At 40.1% G+C, this 22,117-nt stretch overlaps 1 protein-coding gene across 1 annotated transcript in view; it reads right to left on the reverse strand.

Moving 5' to 3' along the window:
* The window catches only part of ptprn2 (protein tyrosine phosphatase receptor type N2), a 53,596-nt gene that overhangs the window by 18,176 nt on the left and 13,303 nt on the right, over positions 1 to 22,117 (reverse strand). Inside the window, exons 3-6 of the mRNA XM_020602314.1 lie at positions 9,558 to 9,773; positions 6,967 to 7,170; positions 1,726 to 1,873; positions 365 to 438 (exon numbers count right to left, since the gene is read on the reverse strand). Coding sequence (XP_020457970.1) covers positions 365 to 438; positions 1,726 to 1,873; positions 6,967 to 7,170; positions 9,558 to 9,773 — 642 coding nt within the window. The remainder of the gene's footprint in view (positions 1 to 364; positions 439 to 1,725; positions 1,874 to 6,966; positions 7,171 to 9,557; positions 9,774 to 22,117) is intronic.

A 22,117-nucleotide genomic window follows, 5' to 3' on the forward strand; every position in this document is an offset into this window, starting at 1 on the left:
ATAATAACCTTAGGCCTCTAACACGGAGGTCTGGATTTACAGGGCGTAGATTTGTTGTGTCAAAACATTTGTATAATTCTTTTTATTGGGGATGGCTTTAGAAAGCGGCCATTTTGAAAGCACTGAAAGTAGCAATGTGATTCAATAAGGCATGTCGAATCCAGTGAGGCTCCCAGCATGAAGAACAAAGAAAAAAAAAAAAAAAAAAAAAAAAAGATCGATAGATTGATGAGACATCATTTGAATTTTTTTCTTTATCACAAAGTTAAATCCAACCACAACAGGTGCTCTTAGTATGAAACAGGCTTCAAAGATAACAGATTTTAACCACAACGTACAGCTATAATGAATAAACAATACTCACTATTGGACTGGCATTGATGTAATCTGAGCTGCTGTGGTTGTTTTCTGCTTTCAAGGTGATCCTGGAATGATCATCTGTAATAGAGGTGCATAATTCATCAACACAGCTTTATCTCCCCACACAAAGACAACAGAATTTTGGGCAGCAACATAAGGATGTGAGGCTGAAGGGACTGCAGTTTCATCAGACTTTCATCATACACACTTCACACTCACTATATTCTGAAGTCCTGAATTGCTTCATGTTCAGTAAGGAATGTACCAAGTGACCTAATAAAATATTTCATTTTAAGAAGGCACTAAAAAGCTCTTACGTGAAATTATTGCAAAATTCATATAACCTGTCTTCAGTAAACTTGAACCTACTTTGGTTGTAGTCTTAAACATATTTGCTTCAAAGCAAATGAAAACTACAGATACTAACCATTCTTTATATAGAAGATTAAGCACAAAAAGAAGTATGTATTATTTATGAAGAGTTTAACCTAATTTAAAGCCCCTAGTTACTGTTACCATGCTATTTATGCTTTCTGTTCCCACATGACATACACAATAACAACATGAGCAGATTTACCTCTCAAAACTAACACTATCTTTGGAATAATGGGTCTAGATTTCACATGGACCTTAACAGAACCACCTCATTTGTAGCCTTTGTGGATTTTGTGGCTTCAAGAATCACTTTTATTAGCTCATCAGCTAAATTAGTCAGCTAGTGTAAACTAATGCTAAAATTCAGTTAAAAACTATCGCTATTCACTTACCAAGGTTTCCTGCTTATTTGTTTTGAGAATCCTGAAAGGGTTTAAATATACACATAGTTGCAAAATAAAAGACTGCAAGCTGCATGTCCTATCAAAAATCATCATGGAATAAAGGAACAGTATATTCTAGTATTGCAGGGTAAAGATAATTAGCTCTAGCATCGTAGTACAATAATATTAACCAAATGTATACATGCAAATGTAATAACATTAGGTTCTTTTAAACCCAACTAGTGGATGATTTGGATACCTATGACAGAAAAACACACAAAGTAACACAGTGGGAAAACATTTGCTCTAATGTTCTTAGTTGTTCTACTTTTACAAGAAGACAAGATATGGCCAGTGTAGCATGAATATAAACTTGACCAAACCAAATATACCCACATGGCATCAGTGATGTTTATTTATTTGTTTATGTCTTTACTTGCACATATTTTCATCAGTATCATTTTTGCTTGTTTTATGTTGCTTTTTTTAATGCATTGACAAACACATCAACTACGGTACAAGATGCTCTGCTTAGACCTTGTAAATAATGAAAGCCTTCTCACAACCAAAAAAAGCAAAGAAACTGAATGGCTATGGATGCACTCACATGCAACCACGGCATCTGAGCGGTTCCTCTTGGAGTTCTGCTCGCCCTGACCCACACTGCAGGCGCTGGGCTCTGCCTGGTAGGAGCACAATGCCTCCCACTCTCGCTCCAGACGGTTCTTGTTTTTCAAGTGGTCCTCCATGTATGACTAGGGGAAAACAGACATCTCCCTTGACGACATTTCAAACAGCAAAACAAAATCATGCAAAAGAAAACAGGATTTCTCTCAAAATATGGCTGCTGAAACATTAACATGAAACCTTAATCTAGTCTTACTTTATCAGAGCTAACTGGTTATTACTTATGTATTTCGTTAATATGAGTAAAGTAATAAATAAACTGGAGCAAAACACTAAACATTTGATAACAACACTTCTCCTTTAAAGCTATGATCCAGTGTCATGGAGCATTTCTGGCCAAAGCTGCTGTATAGAATAACAACTGGATGAGGAGATCTAGCTAGGGAAGGTGTGCTAACATTTGTGCCATTGTGTGTTTGTGTGAAAAAAAAATCATGCACAATTAAGACTCCTAAAAGGTTTGTCTGCATTGGAAATACTTCTGGGGTGTTTCAATCACGTCCCTCACTGCTTGCACAGCCACTGATAAGATTGTCTGCATTTAAGCTGCCACTTGGAAAAGACAAAATTGAATTCGCTGGAGAGACAAAGATGGAAAAAGAAGAGGGGGGAGGGGTGGAGGCATACGTGTGTGTACATGTGTGTGTATTCCCTCAAACCAGTCTTCAAAGTCTTATGAAGCTCAGAGGCTGAAGCTGGCAAGACGACTCTTTCTGAGGGTAGCGCCCTGTTTCACCTTCTCTCCTGTATTGTCCCACCCCCGATGGGGTTAAATGGCTCAGCTTGTTATTGTGTGAGGCAGAAGATTACAAACTCAAACTGATGTCAGGGATCAGCTGGCCAATACAATGAAAGTGACAGCCAGATGTGCTGGGTTTTTATCTCACATTAACACCATTACAGGTAGGTTGAGCAGAAAGTCACACTCCATTGTTACGTCCCACTTATTCACTCCTATCTACCAGAGCGAAATCCAGCTTTTTGCTGCATATATACAATTCCTGCCTAGATGATAATCACAAATAAGCTTGTCCAACACATAATAGTTAATCACCTTTCAAGAACTCCCACGTCTCCTACATGCACACATGAGGATATTAGGCACCATATAAGATTATTACAAATCCTACAGACAATGGAAATCAGCTTATTGTTATATGCGGTACCAAAAGTGCCCGTCAGGTCTCAAAGCCACACTGAGAACAGAAAAAGCGACTCTTGTGATTACTATATCCGCATAATGAGACAACAAGACAGCACAATGTATTCTATCAGAACCCATTAACGATAAAGTGATATTTCTGAAATAATATTGTAAGTTTTTCTTGTTATTGTTTGAGCCCTCTCTGTTTGAACTTCTAGTCAGTGTCAGTTCTAATAAGAGGCAATATGCATATATCTGCATGTGTGTTGCTGTGCACCGCCCACACAAACACACAGTGCTGTCTTCCCAAGAAAATGACAGCATGCCATTATGGCCACTTGACAGAGCCCGTCACCGCTACACTCTTGTCACCGTGTACAAGTACTCTCTGCTTGCCAGTCTGACAGCATTCCACATCCCCTTCCAATATTACATCTCCATGTACTTGATACATCCACTCTGAATTGTATCCACTTCCATTCAAACGATGCCCTCAATCGATTGCATTCCAAATTCATATTTTTGCAGCTTTAATGCAATGCTGCCAGCAGGCCCTTATCATGTCCTCCGGTTTCTAGGGGGAGGCAGTGGACCATGGTGTATTCCAGAGGCAGGGCAACGAAGGTTTAGTGAATGGGGGAGATTATGTCTGCCAATCATAGGGCTGGGATGGGAGGCCCGGGTGTCAGGGAAACAATGTCTAATCCTTCCTGAGCAGTCTCCTCAGCAGCAGAGGGCATTGGGTGAAATCAGGATGAAGGGACTACCAGGGGAGTCAGACACGACAGGTAACACATTACTGACGACCTCCTCTGTCAAATTAAAATGAGCAAAACTGGAAACAGTTAGTACTTTATGACACCGTGGAGAGAGGTGAAAAAAAGCATAAGTATGATTTTGTATGACTAATAATAGCTAAATCAGAAGAACATATTGTTTTACACAACATTAAAAGGAACAACTAATTGTTCTTTGGCTCACAAACCAAATGTAAAACTGTGAGTAAAAGTCACTGAGGGTGGAACGTGTTTCATGATTCACAGGCAAATTATTCATCGTTTCAAAAACTATTTAGCATAATAAAAAAAAGTACCTCAAGCTACACTACATAATTATGGATTGATTTGAGGAAGAGGTGATTAAGATGAGGGAACACCACAACAACAACAACTGTACTGCACATCTCTGACCCTTTTCTGGACAGAGATGTTTTTACTATATTCACAAGTAAAAACAGCTTTGGTGACAAAGTGCTGTCCATGGTGCTGAAAAGACAGTCCTGCAGCAATAAGCACAAAAATATAACTGCACAGAAACACATGCTTCCATGTCACATGTGGAAATCATTTTTGATGTTTTAAATCATGTATTAGGCAACGTTTTCATGTTTTTAAGACCATACTGCAGCTGAAAAAGTCAAAAGAGAGAAGACAGAAAATATAAGCCAGCAGAGGTATTTCTAAACTGAAATGACTCAGCACACAGCGGGGATCCAATTTCAATTTTGAAGCTGGAAGTCATTATGCAAGTCACATAGTGATGCACAGCATCATAGTTCATTAATTCATTTACCAAACTCTTGCAGCAGCATAGTAGTTGTATGTGTGTGTATATTTGTGAGGTGATTGGGCCTCAGAAACAGGACCCTGTGTACTTTGCAAAGCCGGCTATTCATAATCCTTTCTATACACGGCGTGTGCAAGACAGGGGAGATGAGAGGAGAGGAGAGCAGAGATGGGAAAATATAGGTCTGAGATCAGAGATAACAAGGCAATCTCACACATGGTTTCATGTGAGATGGCGGCAGAATTTTAAAGAAGAGCCCCTATAGGACATCTCCCTGTCATTCACAGCATGAAAGAGAAGTAAAGGTCCCTGTGTGTTTTACCTTCATACATTGTAGTGTCTGCATCGCTGCTGTGAAGAAACCAGAGCTAATAATAACAGCTCCTAGAAATGATTCACAGTGGCTCTTTTGTTATTACAGGGCTAAATGCTTTTCTATTGTCAACGCTTTCAAAAGGGGCTTCACAAACAAGGCTTGACTAGTGCAACAAAACCCATCTATTACCACCAATACAAGGCATTACTCAGATTCACTCTCATTCATTATAGCCTCCCAATATTAAAGCTAGACATGCAGTGTGATGAATGCTCTTTCCATTAATGGAAACACTGCAAGGCATCTATCCATCTCTTTTATCAAGCTTGTCTCAAACAAATGAAGTGAAAGTTGTGCAAAATTAAAACAATCCATTGTGTGTTTGTGGAAGCAACCAAATGCCTTTTTTTTACCCAAAAGGGGAAAAAAACATCTAAAACATCCAAATGACAATCAGATTGGTAATGATAGTTCACTTTCTGATCACGCAAAACAATGTCTGCCTTATTTTGTTGCAGCAGTAAGGGAAATGGAGGGGGTAAAGGATGAAAATGACAGAGGGGAGAGAAGCAGGACGGAATGATAAAGAGAGAAAAGACACAATAGGAGGAAGGAAAAGTTGGGGGGGGGGTGAAGACACCACAGCTAAGATAAAGCAAGAGGAAGAAAACAGCAGGAAGATTGATGAAAACAAAAACCAACATACTGAAGGGGATGAGGTGAAAGGGGATAAAAAAAGGAGACACGTCCAAACAAGTAAACAGAGAGAAATCATGCTGTTGGGTTTCAGCCTGGTATATTCATAAACACAGGGAGGTTTTAAAGCATACACTACAATGTGAGCTCTGTAAATGTCCGAGAAGCCTATTCCTGATGGACATATCCCTACAGATGAAGTCAAGTGCTCCTTCATCACCTCCACTTGTCATGTCCCAGATGTGTTTGTTTTAAATTAATTTTAAACTGGATGTTGTTAAAAGTATAAACTATATAAAAATGCTATTTGGCACAGAACAGGTTGTACATTTAATCCTAATTTACTGATGGCTTTCTATTTCAACTGTGAATCTATTAATTTGACCTATATATTTAGACTATTTATCTGTTACCTTTAGCTAACCTTTCCTGTTATTTATAGCCAGTTATTGCCACAGTTTATCCATTATTTTTAGCTAGTTGTTATAATCTCATGACCAAACTGAAGGTCAACATTGGCTTCTTGTAAAGAAACAAATCCTGCTTCTCTTTTACTAGTCAGAAGTCCAGGACCTATTCTGTCTGCTCTTGATTATGGTGCTATTGAGTATATGCATGTCTGGCCCTCTACCTCTATATCTCAGTGAACTGTAATTTATCACAGTAGATAAAGTCTTCATTCACTATCTTATGCGAAAAGATAGAATGGTACTCCTTAACTGACACTGTTATTCTTGATATGTTATTTATCTACAGTATAAGGCTCTATTGCAAGAATTGCCTTGCTGCCTCTACTCTCTGGCCTCATACAAACACAGGATATTTATCAGCTGCACCTCATGTCCAGTCTGGAAGAACTGGTTTCAGATACTTCACTCCCTTACAAATGAAACAAGCTGAAGAAAACTTTGAAATCTCTCAATTTAGCAAAGGATTTTAAGAGACCATACTAAGTATTAAGTCTAAATATTTGCTGTAAAACTGCTATAACAGTTTGTGTGAAATGTTCTGATGATGTTTAAACTTGTATGTTTTTCTTGAACATGGGTCTCTCTTGACCTCAATGAGACTACCTGATTAAATAAAGGATTAATAATCATCATTAAAATATTTCTACGTAGTTACTGTAGTTTTCACCAGCCCCTAACAGCAACATCTGGTGAATGGACATACCACTGAATATGTTTTTTTAAACCAACCCCCTGGCAACTAGTCTGAGCCCACCCTGGCAGGGTGAGAGCATGGGTATTGCAACATGATGAGATGTTGTGGTTGCTTAGTTGTAACCATCAGATACTAAGAACCGCAAATAGTCTCAGAAGGCCTGGCAATAAACCACACCTCAACCGTCATCCTACAAATCAAAATCTATTCACCTTCTCTCCTCCCTTGCCACATTTTATACACATGGATCAGTATTCACAAAGCAAGTTCCTTACCAGTATCATGTGACCAGTGGAGATGTCCATGTTGGACGGCACTGGCTCCTCGCACCAGGAGGATGTGCTGCTGCGGGTCGATGGGCTGGCCGCAGGACCATCGCTGAACTGGGACGACACGCTGTTGAGGCGTGAGTGGCGCATGGTCTCTGGCCGCTCGACGCGCTCCGATGTGCGGATTGCCATTCGCTGACGACACAGCTCCTGGGAGTTACAGGAGATGATGGTGAAGCTTGGGAATATCAAACATGCAGTTTTTCCCAGACTCCTTGTAAGGTTTTGTGTATTTATCTTGGTTTCATTGCACATTAACAATAGTTTTATGAACATTATCTTTGTTGTTAGGAGCTGAATTCTGTAAATGAACATTGTAAAACCTTGTATCTTGGCTGACTTGATCTTTACTCACTTGCCTGTATATTAATGGCTTATCCTTGTGGATTAGGGATCTTACACTAATTACGTCAAAAATACATGGCTGGGGAACCATAGTAAGGTTCAGAAGAAATATAGTATGTCCCACCTGCCTGCCACACAGCACCCATCTTCATTGAATGGATCTTTTATTTGGGGAAAAAAGGATCTTTCATTGTAAAACCCTTCAAATAAATCACCAGGCATTCATGCTGTACAGGAGGCAAGCATACATCCTTTAAAAGGAAGAATTTAGATCAATTTTCTTCAAAGGTAGCAACATAACAGGTCAATCTATCCATCAATCAAATGGGACTACCAATATAAATGTTTATAACCACCCAGAACCAAAGGAGAAAAATGCATTGGCACAGTTATGCAGTGTGTTTTGATTGATATCTCCCAGCATCGGAGGCTCTGAAAATTACATTCGTACCAGTGACTCAACTTTTCTCCCATCATGGCCCAGTGCAAAGACAAGATATCAAAAATTCAAAGACTAGGCGTTATGTAGAGCACTCCTGTATACTGGACAAAATGAAAAGAACAAAAAAAAAAAGCCCTTATGTATAAATAATGTCCTAGTATTTCTATTATAAATTCAGAATCTGTAACTATCATGTTCAGTTTTGGGCAGCACAGACCGTCATCTCCACAGAAGTCTGAGAATCCATACTCGATAACACTGAGGACAGGACAGAGAAAATGTCTTGTGAAAGCACATGCTATCTCATGATCTATCGTAGTGATATTTCCCTCTAGAGCACAGGGCCTTCTAACGCTTGTCTTGGATCAGCTTTCCTGCTGTCAGGCTTTAATGATCAGAGCCACGAAGAGGTGCCCTGGGCCTTGGCCTCAGGGCAATATCCAGGTCCACCTCATAATTCATTGTACTTCTCAACATCTCTGTAAAAGCACCACGCTGTACTGGAGCCAAGTATTCATTCCAGGAGCAGGTGAGGGGGATGCAGTTAGCACCCAAAGAGTAGACGCAAGAAGCCCAGAGAGGACCACAGGTCGTAGAAATACGGTGCCTGTGTTTACCACCTCCTGCAGACTACTAATAAGAATAAAAACAGGCCAAGAGGAAATGATTTCTACAGAATACGCTGCCATCTAACAATATCTCTCTCCCACTGCAGAGACAGCTCTCTCAAACAGCTTCATCTGTCAAACACAGTGAACACGCCTACGCAAACCACTGACAGAGCAGGTAACCTAAAATTTGCACTGTAGCCCAAAACTAAAATGGATTATAATGAAATAAAATAAATGCAAATTACTTGATGTTAATTTCTAAAGTAAAAAGGGTGTTTACTTTTGCATTTTCTGACACGGTTATAACACCTCCAGCTGTTGATAGGAGAGCAGCCCTGTGAAAACCAGATTAAATATTAAAAATGTTAACGCAACATGCAGATAAATGTGTTCTGAGTGCCACGCTGGGCACAGCTGAGTCTCAGTGAGGAAAATCAATACAGCCTGACTGCCCATGGCCCAGGAGGAACAGAGGGAATAGGTCACAGTGGCGGCTTGTTCCCCTGTCTGTCTCGCGCATACACACAGGGAGGCAGGCGCATCCTGAGAATAACAAAGCAGTAAGTTGAAAATGCAAGAAATAAAGAGCATAAAATGATATAAACGCACACACAAAATTATTTGACTATTACTGCAATGTACAACTAAAAAAAGCACATTTGATCAAAAATCAAAATCATAAGAGCAGGTAGAGGAAAACCACACATATCTGGGAGTTTATTAAGCATCTGCATCTCTGCCTTACACAGAGAGCTGTTTCTGTTAATTAGCTTAGCCTCATTGACGTAAATGGAGTGGAAATACAATCATACAATCAGTATAACACATTACAGTTCAAATGCAGCACAGTAAATATTCCGAAATGCTCCTACAGTTGAATCAAGATGTCTATAACAACTCCTCCACATCACCTTCTTGAAGAAGTATTTATTACAGGACTGCTGTATTAGATTGCATTAGTTGTATCTACGTGTACCTAATAAACTGGCAATTGAGTGTATATTCATATTAACAAACACATTCTCAAAAACCAATCAGATAATCAGCTGTATTTGAACAGTGTTTGTTTGTCCAATGAGAAAGCACAGGCCAAGTTTCCTGGCCTCTGATTGGTTCATACGGAAGGGGGCTGGTCTAACCTGATAGGTTGCAGTGGCATCAGTACTGGTGTCAGTCCCTAGGCTGGCCAGCTTCTCCTTCATGTGGATGTGGGAGCGCTGGCGCACACAGAAGAAAGTGGCGGAAACTGCCAGCACCACCAGGACAAAGAGCGTGCAGAGGACGGAGAGCAGCAGAAACTGGCCTGACTCCACCCTGGTCTCCTTCACCACAGGGATCTGGGTCAGGCTGCCCCTCTGGAGAGCACACACAAACAGAGAGAGAACAGTCAGAGCAGTAAATGCTGCTACGCCATTGTTATGTGGCTGTTTTTGATTCAACCACCATATCAAGTTTGTGAGTGCATCAGTTGCCATCTGAAGGTAACATGGATGCATCAGTATAGTGAATGCTTCCTCACCTATGTCTGCTTCCTCTCCCTTTCTTACCTTCCACCCAGTACTGCTGACTGACCAGCCCCACTCATCAGCCAGCTCCAATTCTGGCCTTAAAATATGCATCCAGACTCAGTAAACCCCTATTACCAGCCCCTGTCCAGTACTGTCTCCACACTGTGCTTTATTATAGATATTTAGAGCCCAATTTAGTGCTGGCATGGGGCAGGCTGGCACTGTGCAGCTACAGGACATTGGGATACTAGAAGCTGTCGCTTAATTAGCTCCTCTGGTCTCGAGTTCGACTGGATTAGGCCCTGGCCCAAGCTGCTAGGCTAATAGAAGGACCAGAGAGAGACAGGAGGCCAGACTGGACCTTTATACTGTACATCCACCACCAATATTCCAGCTCACACTTGTCTCACTACTGCAGGCCAGCTTTAATATCCTATAATACTATCTGAATGATGTCCATCACTGTAGTTTAAAGAATACACCTCTGTGTTGATAATCGGTCCACTACTGTGCTGATAATTCCCTGTAGGCCACACTGAAATAAAATATTTTGTAAGCATGCCAGCAATAATTAGAAGCAAAGGGATAATTATTGATGGCTAAAACATAGCTACTCTTAAAGGCTGTCTTTGCAGCTTATATAAACATCCTGCAAACTTAGTATCTAACTTTCAAAAACAGAAACATACTTTTTGGCCAGCACATTTTACTTAACATAAATAATCCTTACTGTCCTCTATACCAGACACAGGTTTGTAGAAGCCAGTTCTACAGTTTCTGATTTAATTTTTAGCAGCTGCATGCATGCCAATACCTACAGCTGCAAAAGAGCACACGAATACATCAGCAGGCACCTAATTGTCTGCGTGCAGTATTGAAAGATTGATGGGTGAAGTGAATCAAATCTACAACATGGGGGAAAAAAATGACAGAGCTCTGACATTTAGCCTGAGGGGTTTAATGGGCCACTGAAGAATAGCTGCATCTTGTTATACCATTTCAAAACAAGACACTTCACCTCAAACCAGTAACAATGTGGTTTGACCTTGTGGCTCATAATTGCAAATGTTTTATCGGTTGTGCCGGTGCCCAGGTTTTTTTGATTACTGTTGATGACAGTTGCTATTGATTGCAATTGCTGTAGATGGAGCATGTAGTTTCAATCAAGCATTAAGAGGTTACAACAACTGAGAGGTTTGAAGAGGTTCATATGGATAAAGGGAGAAATGGCCTTAAACTAATGACTCATCTTTGTTGCTGAGTGATCAAATGAATATACAGGGAGCAGAAACAAACTCTCTTTTCATTTAGTATTTAGCATATTTAGCACCATAGGCACAGCATGTAACAACAGTGTGGTTCAAGACACTGAAACCAAAGTGCCCCCTATAGACGTACAGCTATTGGTTCAAACCTGCTTCACCCTATTTCAAGCACTAGAAAAAATTCTGGCTTTTCTCTTTGCATACAATATTTTCTTTATTCTGAACATATTTTGTAAAAGTAATCAAAGAATTGTGGCCAATGTAGAAATTATTCAGGTAAAATAAATGAAAGGTGTTTCTACTGTAGGAGCAAACATACTTGACATACACTGCAACATAAAAGAGTGTCTGAAGCCGTATTAGAAAGAACAGAACAGAGGAGATACAGGGATTATGTTCATAGACCTTTAGAGTTCAGCCTCTTAGCTTTTCCCATTTTTAATGTTTGTAATAATTTTTATTTGACTATAATTGGGGTCTTTCAAGATAATTTAACTACATTAAATAAAACATTTCATGTGCTTAGAAGCTAGTTTTTTAAGGTTAAAAACCCTGTTTAACTGAAAACTTCTTTTAAATGGGTTAATATTAAAAACTGACTTTTTAAAAACCACAATGAAAACTTGATTAATGTTAATTTGATGCTATTGTTACTGCAGGAATTGCAGTGGCAACCACAAGCAGATCCCACTCTGTATGAACCTCCCGCCTATCAAAATCCACCTTTTAAACCTTGATAAACTGAGCTCTTTCAAATTATACTCAACACTGCTAGATCCAAACTGAGTCAAGTTATTACTCTCTGTGTTTAACAGGCTTTATCATTCTGCTTCTTTCTTCTATTCATATTGTCCCTGTCTGGTGAATTAGGCAGTCTGAGAGGAGACAAGAGGCAGATGGATTTCGGTGCTCTGGGTTATTCAAATGATAAGAGGAAAGGTCAGACGGAGATGTGCTGTCAGGGTGGCTGGCGATCCATTCACGCACATCACAATACCTTTAGGAGGATTTTCTTGTACTTCTTAAACACAAGCTGCCAAGTCTGAATCTACCTTCAATTAAAGCTGCTTTTTGGAAGTTGTAACTACAATTGCAGATTTCAAATGCATAAAAAATTTAAAGCTGTGTCCATGACATAAAATGAGTGAGGTCACACATGAAATGTCCAAATTAGCCCTGCTGCAATGTTTTAAACGCATTTTTCTTAGATATATGAAAATACAGGCTTCATTTAAAATTGCTGAAATTTTGCAGATACAGTTCTGGTGTAAATGGTTAGGCCTAGGCCTATTCCTATCATTTGGATAAATAAACTCATAGCACTCAAAAATAAATCAAATTGGGAAATAGAAAAATAAACCAATTAAACTTAGGCAAACTCACGTTACAATTTAAAAAAAATGCAGCCAATTTTTCATTTCTGTTAAAACAGAACAAGAAATCACCTGCATAATATTTTAGATTAGAGAAAATAAATTGCGTTTATTTTTTTACACCAAACGATTAAAGTGGTATAAATTATGCAAACACAAGGCGGATTTACCATCTTTCAGTCCTTACGGTGCATGAGTTGAGCTGGTGCTGGGCATCACCAGGCAGGATGCACCTGCACAGAAACTTTGCTGCCCACAGCCAGATGTGCTCACAACAAACGTCCAGTTTTACTAGGAATTTTTCGATGAACTTCAATTTAGATATGCACGCGTTTTTACCCGGTGCTCATTAATATTTTAAGAGCTTCGATCTTCAGCAGACTAGCGTAGCATTAAGGGGGGGATAAAATAAAGCCAGGCAAATCGAGCTCCTGCAACATATTACAAGACACAAAAATCATTTTTACTCACGCCGGAAACAAAACCAGCTTTCAACCTGATATTACGATTGTGGTCAAGTTTTCAAGGCCGACCATCATTTTAACGCTTTGACGCATTAAAACTTGTAGAATGAAGACGGCACAAACATAACGAAAACACACTCAAGCCGTGACATAATTACCCAAATCCATGTAGCAGGACAGCGCACACGTTTCGCGGTAAACGGGAGATGCTGCGTCTTGTATTCCAGAGCGCATGATTAACCACTAACGCCCGCCGAAGCCACAAGAAGCGTCTGTGCGTCCCGGCTCAGTCCGTGTCTCCAAAAGTTCCCCTGCGAGGGTCCCATGCGTCTCCCAGAGTCAACAAAGGACTGCGGCTTCAACACGAAGATGAAGAAAAAGGAAGAATAAGAAAAGGGAGAAGAATGTGGGATATGCCCGCCTGATTTTCCAGCCTCGGAAGAATGTGCAGAAGCCCCACTCGTGAGTCCTTTCAGCGCCTCTGTGCCAATGAAAAGAGATGGGGAGGTGGTGGGGTTGGTTTTTTTGCGATCATTTAGTTAAGGCTGAGCCCCTCCTTATATTCATCAGCTCAGAAGTCCCCATCTATTGCACATGTCATATCCACTGGTTGCTATAGCGATGCCTCCACATGTTGTCGACAGTGAATGTGCAGGGAGCCATGCCTGGCTAATAGGCTTGCGGGGCCGAGGGACGATATGAATGGGCATAGGGCTAGTCACTCATTTGTTGAGCAACTAGGGGTCTCTGTGTTTGGTGTGTGAATTGCTGTTTTCTCAGGCTCTCCTTTTCCTCTGCTCCCTCTCCCAGTGATTCAGTTATGTGAGCAGAATAAGGGAGATGGGGCAGTCTATTCTTCAAAGGAGGCTTTTGCATTCAAAGCTGAAGTGAGCACTATAATAAGTGGCTACCAGACAGTACAGTAGTTGTAAACTATATGAATACTGCATGGGAGACTGGGTGCAGTCTGCAAAACGCTCAGCCCCAGAGTAAATTGTATATAATTGGCTAAGCCTTTCCTCTGGTCCCCTCTAAGATCTTTCAGAATAAAGAATAAGAGACAGGAAAATTGCATGTTTAAAAAGTTTTAGAAATAAAACTAACTAAAATGCTATCCTAATTAGCAATCCGGCTGAAAAATAAAAAAAAGATCTAAGGGAGAGCAACAGCTGCACTTAGCAGGGAGAGAAAGAGAGAGAGACAGGGGGATTATGGAGAGCACAGGGAGAGAAAAGGAGAAGAAAAAGAAAAGGGGCAGTGAAGAGAGGCGAACAGTGGTCCTGTCAAATGCAGATGACGAGTCTTGGGGAGGGGGGCTCTGTGACTAGGGCTCTCCAGTTTATTTTTTCCATTCACACAGCACCACCTCCTCTCCTCTATTGTCCCTATGTGTGACAGCTGGAGTTGGCAATGTGAAGGGGAGAACAAAAACGAACTCGCTGTCCAGCCCCGGGTCTGCGGCTACATCGGACGCCACCCCACCTTCAAAAAAGCAGAGCCAACCAGACGGCCAGTAGCCATGTAATCTGAAATGGAAAACACTCAAAGTGACACAGCGATGTTTTGTGACATCCATAAAAATCTAAAAAAAAACCTGAAACTGTCAATGTCAGTTTTGTTATTTTATATTGCTACTTTTTTTGTTTGTTTTCTTAAAACAGAATATTAAACACAGATCCATCCTTATTCAGGTTTTAGCCAAACTAGGAGTAACACTTTCCAGGACATGCCTTCTGCACACTTGCATCCCCATTTATCAGGAATGATTCAGAATCCAAAGTCTATTTTTTGCCAGCCAGAAGGCACAAATGGTCTGGCCACCCACTGTTTAAAAGGCAAATGTTTGTCTTTCAACATTCAGTATGAATATAAGTAGTGGTCACCGTTGTACTAATGCAGGATCAATGCAGGAGTAATGCATGTTTGGGGAGGTCTATCAGGAGTGTTTTTTTATTACCAGAAGGAAATAAATAGTGGCTCCTTAAATTAAACCCCCCCAAATCAGTCCCTGCATTGAGTCAACTATACAATATTCCATTCTCTGGTGCACAAGAGCCCTGTTCACCCTACATATGAGATACTCTGGTCATCTTCCTGTCAGCTGCCATCTAAAGCCACACTCACCCCCTGACACAACACAGGACGTCTACCAAAGGAGCTCTTTACCTGCTCTTTGAAGGAAAGCCTGACTTTGGCACTTGTTGTTTTCCTTCACTTGAACTCTACATAAATGGACACATTTTCACACATTTTAGTCACTCTATGGAACACGATCATGTTGCATCCTCCGGTGCTAATGGTTATCACACCAGGGAAGTATGATATGCATCGATTCATTCTCACAAAAACCTACAAGCAGTCAAATTCAGGAACACGATGAAATCACTCATACGGTCACTGGCAATATTTGTAGATGCTGTCACACCTGTGTGTTCTGCCAGAGAGTACTTCCTCGGTGTAACATGTTCGAAAAGTCGCTGTGAGGTCTGCAAGGATTATCTGTCCTCTTCCCTGCTCTGCACCGCTGTTTACCTCCGTGACATGTTTCACATTTCTAATATAAAAGATGAAAAGCGGTGAGTGTGTTTAAACAATGAGGAAAGGAGGTAGGCAGTACTTCACCATGTCACTGGGCGCGCGGGATGAAGAATGTTAAGCAAATGTCAGGATCAAGTGCACTACCTGAGGTGGCAGAGCAGAGACATCCACTGATGCTTGTACATCTGTGTTGAGAAGAGGGAACAGGAAACAACTCACTAGATATTTGCTTGCACCTACAGGCAACCTGAGTATTTTTTCAGGTGTGTGTGCAACCTGAATACACATGTACATGTATAAGTGCCTCTGAACTAGCTGGACATCTCAGCACATAGTAGTCAGAGTACACGAAACCAACAGCCACAGTGTGTACTAGCAGAATGCAGACATCACCGACGTGTGATATCATTACACCAAAAATTGTTGGGATCTCTGTTCGGCTTTTTGAAATGGGGTGCAATGATTTATTCATATTAATATGTGAGCAAGATTGTGGCTGGGGCTCCATTTGGGAAGCTGTTGGAGGATTTGCTTCAAACAGTGATGCAGAGAAATGTATGCAAAACAAAATCCATTTGGGTGTCCTGTTTTTCTGTTTGTTTTGGGTTTTTTTTAAAGAATCCACCAGCTGTTGTTATTGTTGAAGTGATGTTACAAGATGTGTATGACAAGAGCAGTCTCATCTTGGTGCTTATTTTCCTTCTTCAATGTCCTATTTCCTTGCTTATAATTTAACATGTTTTAGCCCAGCTTGTGACTCTTGTGCATTACATACACTTGAGTCACAGAGATAATTGTTGATGCGAAATTGAGACTTACTGACCCTGTAATGTCATTTCTTATCACTCACCCAAATTCTGAAAGTATTTCCTGAATCCTCATAGACTAGGAAAGTTATCATTTTAATTAGTTTCTCAGCTATGTCTATTCTTCTCATATAAAAAAGATGGCAACAGGAAATGACATCGTCATTTTAGTGTGAAAGCAGCTCAACTTCATGAAAGTTATTTAAACAATTTAAATCATTTAATTTTTAATAATTCATTTAATAATACAATAGTAGTAATAATAAAAATAGGTTGTAATAATACATTCATGCTTGTCTGTCACAAAAAAAGCAAGGGAGATGATGTCACTTCCTGTTGCCATCTTTGCTTAACTGAAAAGAAACTGTATGACTCGAGAAACTGATTTAAATTATTCTAACAAGGCAGAATCAAAAATAATCTGGTCCAGTCCAGGAAAAATACAATTATTTTTGATTCCACCTCGTTAGAAGAGTCTATGAAGATTTAGGAAATACCTTCAGAATTTGGATGAGTTTTATGAGACAAGGGTACGGAGTTAAAACATTTGGCAAGTTTCAATTTCACACATTCATGGTAGATTACTTACACTTGCATCACAAGCCGTGGCTAAACATTTTTAATGAAACAGAGCTCTCATATAAACAAAAACATTGATTTGAAGCTGAAGTTTGGTTTGAAAGTGTGAAAGTTGGTACACTGCAGTTTGATTTTGCCCGCCAGTCATAAAATAGTATTTTTACTGAGACACTATATAAAAGCTGACACTTTATGCTCTTATCTAAGCTCCTTTTTAAACATTACTTAAGGTGCAGAACCTTGACAGCGAGCTGAATGTCTTAAACGCGCTGTGTTTCAGTGTGTGAGATGGAGAAGGTGGAACATCACATTTCCCAGTGGGTGTTCAAAGACAAAAAAAAGAGTCTACAAGTTTTACGTGAAACATTTGCATCGCTGTGTCTCGTGCACATCACTCGCTCAAAGAAGAACCATTCAAAGCTCGCTTGTGTGTGAGCCATGTCACTCTGGTATTTTCCCCAGATGAGCTTGTTCAAATAGACCTTTTCTTATGTGAATCCCAGCCCAGGATTTGCCCATGCCAAGTAGTTCAAAGCAGTAAACATCAAGCTAAATTCTATGCTTGTTATCTAGATTATATTTAAAGCAAAGAGCCAAACCCAAATGTGTGCACAACAATGTGCACTTCAGAAAGAAACACTGCTGTGGTGCCATAGCCCGGAGCAGGGATCACACCATATGTGTAAAGTGACAACAATGTTGTTGCAATCTATGAGCATGACAACAGAGGGAGACATAACTGGTATTCTTTAAATCATTTACATGTTGCGGTGCTGCCGTCTAGGCCAGGACTCGCTTATAAAACATTTGTTAAGCTCCGTGGGACTTTTCTATCCGGATTAAACAAAGGTTAAATAAAAAGTGATCTGTACTGTTATTTTATGGGGTATTTATGAAATATAGGTTATAAAAAACATTTCTGTTATACCTGTGAGGCTCATTCTTAAACATGATCTATGCAGGTGATAACATTATTTACTACATTGTTTACAACACAAAATTTTTGTAATCTTACAAAAACGGGCCCTTGAATTTATCGAGAGCTAAACAAAAACAGCTTCTCATTTCCAGCTGTCCACTGTTGATTTGGCTGTTGAATGACAGTTGTTGCTGGCATAAGTGGCAAAGTTTATCAACTACAGCTAAGTAGCTAATTAAGGATATGCCTTGCTTGCCTGCTCCTACATTAAACTCTGACAGTACCCAGCGTCAGCTTCACACAGGGAAACACAAAACTCTGTGTTGGGAGTTGTTTTAATGCAATCTGCTGCCCCACAAAAAAAAAAAAAATATTGTTGAAGTGTTGTCCTGTCCTGTACTATAGTACAGTACAGGACAACACTGTACTATACTATACTGTACTGTACTATAGTACGTACTATACTATACTGTATACAGTACGTGACAACACTGTACTATACTATACTGTACTGTACCATAGTACAGTACAGGACAAGCATCCTATAGCTTTTTGGGACACACTATTTAGTACAGCTCACATTACAGCAGATAAATCTACTTTTAAAATCCATTTACAACATTTTTGTTCTTGTGTTTTTCGCTTTGAAAAGGGCTGAAATGAAGACGCCCCCCACTCCAGACTCTAAATGTTGAGCATGTCGTTTTATTGCAATATCGCCAGTGACCCCTGGGAAAACCTGGCAGCAAGGCTGAGTGGCAGTGTCATATTCAGCTCCCATAGTGCATCCATGACTCTGACAGGTGGAGAATCTAAAGCTTGACAGACCTGCTGCACTTGATATTGTTGCTAAGCTATGACTGACAATCACTGTTTGGGGTAGGGGTTTAGCAAACGTAAGTTAAATAGTAATCAAACCCAGATGTTTTTAGGCCCTGCAGTCAGTAACACTCAGTAAAGATCCTTTGAGGGGTCGATCTAAGCTCCAATCTTCCCTTTCTGTGCTGTATTATTTTCTGACAGCTGAGCCCAGTTCAGCTTTTTGTCTAAATGTATTTACACTGCAGCCTTAATTCCCAGTTGGTTTTATTTTACATTACTGATCCCTTCTACCTGCAGCTGTGTTTTCCGGCAAGGGTATGTTCATGTTTGCTAAAATAAGTTAGCAAATGGTGCACACATGTAAAAATCAAACGTTAGATCAACTCAGTGAAGAAATCTGAACTGGTCTAAGGCAGCACATAGTGGATCAAATTTGCATGAATTGAAAAGATGAAGAATTTTCAACATGTAATTAGTTTTTGATGATTGCAGTATTTGAAAAGTTTTTAGATACCAAATAATCAGCCATGTTCACAATGTGATCAGAGTTTTCTAAAACACAACTCAATCACAGAAAGTAATTGATGGCAATGCTACATTCTATTATGTGAAAGGATAAAAGAGGAACGGCCACTAAAAATCTCATCCAACACGTCCACAGTCAAAAACAGCAAAAAGTGAGGTTTTAATTGTTTTGTTTGAACAGAATACACACTACTTTTAGACTATTATGTTCTCGGCAGGCTGTTTTATCTTGGGGAGAGATAAAACTGCAATTAATTTTGAAAGGGGGAAAACAGTGAGACAATACATCAAGTCACACATGAGTGGTGGCAGGCAGGGATATGTGGGCTGCTGCAGAATAACAGAGGTAGTCAAAGGTAGCATTCATAATTGAAACCCCAGTCACAAGAGACTTAGTGGGCTGGGAGGCTCTGATACCGAGACTGACAGTAAAAGGACAAAGAGAAGTGTTCAGAGGAGAGCACAGAGTGACTTCATGGGTTCAACAGGCTGAATCCTCTCCATACCTACGCCTACATAACATCTGAAATACTCTGAAACATTATTTTTCAGACTGCTTGAATATGGTATGATTGAATGAATCTGGTACAATTGTGCTGAATTTAATTGTTTAAAAACTTAAAATTCCACCAAAAATCTCAAAATAAGGCTAAAGTGAATTGTTTTGTCAGAAAGTACTTGTTGAAATGAAAAGGTACACATCTGTGGTACAACAAAAACATGCAGTACTTTGCATATTTTTCACTATGCACTTGCACTCCCAGCAGGATTTAAACAAATGTTTAAGTAGTCATCAATGTATTTACAATAAATAAAATGTGTCATATCTGCCCAAGCAAGTGCCAGCACACCCGACATGTCTGCTGACTTGTTGTTTAATGGTGTCCATAACAGGTACAGCAAAGAGCTTGTAAGTCATGATGAATGCAGACAAAACAAGAAGAAACCCAGAAACAAGCACCCCAAATTCAAAAACCAATATAAACTATTGATCGGTTGCAGTAGAGGGTATATTGTTTGGCAGTGAATGAGTTATCCAGCCAGTACACATTGTAGTAATCAACACTTTTCTATGGTCACATTTGTGCTCTTTTACTAGTGTGAAAACATAAAATTCAATTCTGTTTGGAGTGCACTGCCACCTGAATACAATTTGTGCTAAAATTTCCCCCATGAGAAGGCCTCTCAGGACACTAGTAGAAAATGGTTCTTCCAGTTCAGACCAAATGAAAACAATATACATTTGTGATCATACTGGATTTAATTTAGCGAGCAATCAACGCCACACATCTCCAACTATACTTTGGTGTTGCTGGACTCCCAGCATACTGAGGAAGCCAGCCTGAGCATACACCCCGAAGAGCTAAGTATAGATGTAGGACCACAGAAGGCGGCGCATGATGGGCTTAAGGGTCGTATCCCTATAAATGCACAGAGCCACATAAATTCTCATCAGTGTCTTCATTAAACATTTCCCCTGTTATCACCATGACAACACCACCCCAGCATGCACCCATGAGGAGAGGCGTGTGGCCTGTGTAACCCCAGGGGTTACTTGGGGTATAACGTGACTCCTCCACTTTTACAGGATGGGATGGGAGGTGTGTGTGCGTGGGAGGGGCTCTAGATCTGCTCCACAGCGATCTCAGTTGACAGGCTCTGGCTGTGTCTGGACTGGAGGTAAGTGCTCTGATTTCTCTCTTTAATTACTGCTGAGTGAAGGAACTGCAGCCCATGCTAATGAAGCCACGCCAGTCAGCTGGGGGAGAGTCAGGGGCCTTGCACTGCAAAAACCACACTCTGTGCAAGCAGAGCCAACACTCTGCCTGCTCAGGGCTGGAGCCTCCCTGCCTGTCTCACTGTCTGTCTGTGTCACAGCTCCAGCAGCTTTATAAGAGTAGTCTGCCCTCAAGCCAAACCAAGCAGCACTGCTTGTTGAAAGAAACCTCTGTAAATCCCTAAAGAGACTGCTGCCACAGCTGTAGTACGGATCAGCCGCCTGCTTGCCACTCACATCTCCCATCGCTTCACACCACGACCTGCGACAACAATACAAAGTATGGCTGATCAGAAATTATGATTATGATTTATGTCAAGAATTTGATAGCTCTGCAACACAATAATACACTGACAGCTCATTATTGTAAATGCATATAATCAATCTAGCCTATTTTCACCCACAAATATAATTACACTGTATGGCTTTTTGTGAAACTATGATGATGTCTTTTCCCTCCCTTTTCAAAGTGAATACTGTAATGAATAGTGTCTGGCGTGATTGTTCCTGGATCTGCTTTGCCAAGGTTCTTTTGTCTTCTGTTGTTTCTCACAATGAAAAGTAAGTCCTTCTAATAGTTTCTGAATTTGATGAAGTTATAAAAATGACACATTTTATAGCTTTTTTTTCCCCCTCAGAATTATACATATTGGCCCAAAAGTGGGAAATGTTTATTTTGCTGATTAATTTGTCTGTGTTGTAGATAAAATGCACACAAATGCACAAGATTTCAATGCAACTGGGAAACAATTATGAGCTAAATAATGGTGATATACATACAGTGGGGCAAATAAGTATTTGATACACTGCCGATTTTTCAAGTTTTCCCACTTACAAAAAATGGAGAGTTCTGTCATTTTCATCGTAGGTATGCCTCAACTATGAGAGACAGGATCTACAAAGAAATTCCAGAAAATCACATTGTTAGATTTTTTAAATAATTTATTTCCATTTTATTGCATGAAATAATTAAGTATTTGATACAATAGAAAAATAGAACTTAATATTTGGTACCGAAACCTTTGTTTACAGTTACAGAGGTCAGACGTTTCCTGTAGTTCTTGACCAGGTTTGCACACACTGCAGCAGGGATTTTGGCCCACTCCTCCATACAGGTCTTCTC

This window comes from Monopterus albus, unplaced genomic scaffold, assembly GCF_001952655.1.
Source record: "Monopterus albus unplaced genomic scaffold, M_albus_1.0 scaffold55.1, whole genome shotgun sequence".
Taxonomy (NCBI): domain Eukaryota; kingdom Metazoa; phylum Chordata; class Actinopteri; order Synbranchiformes; family Synbranchidae; genus Monopterus; species Monopterus albus.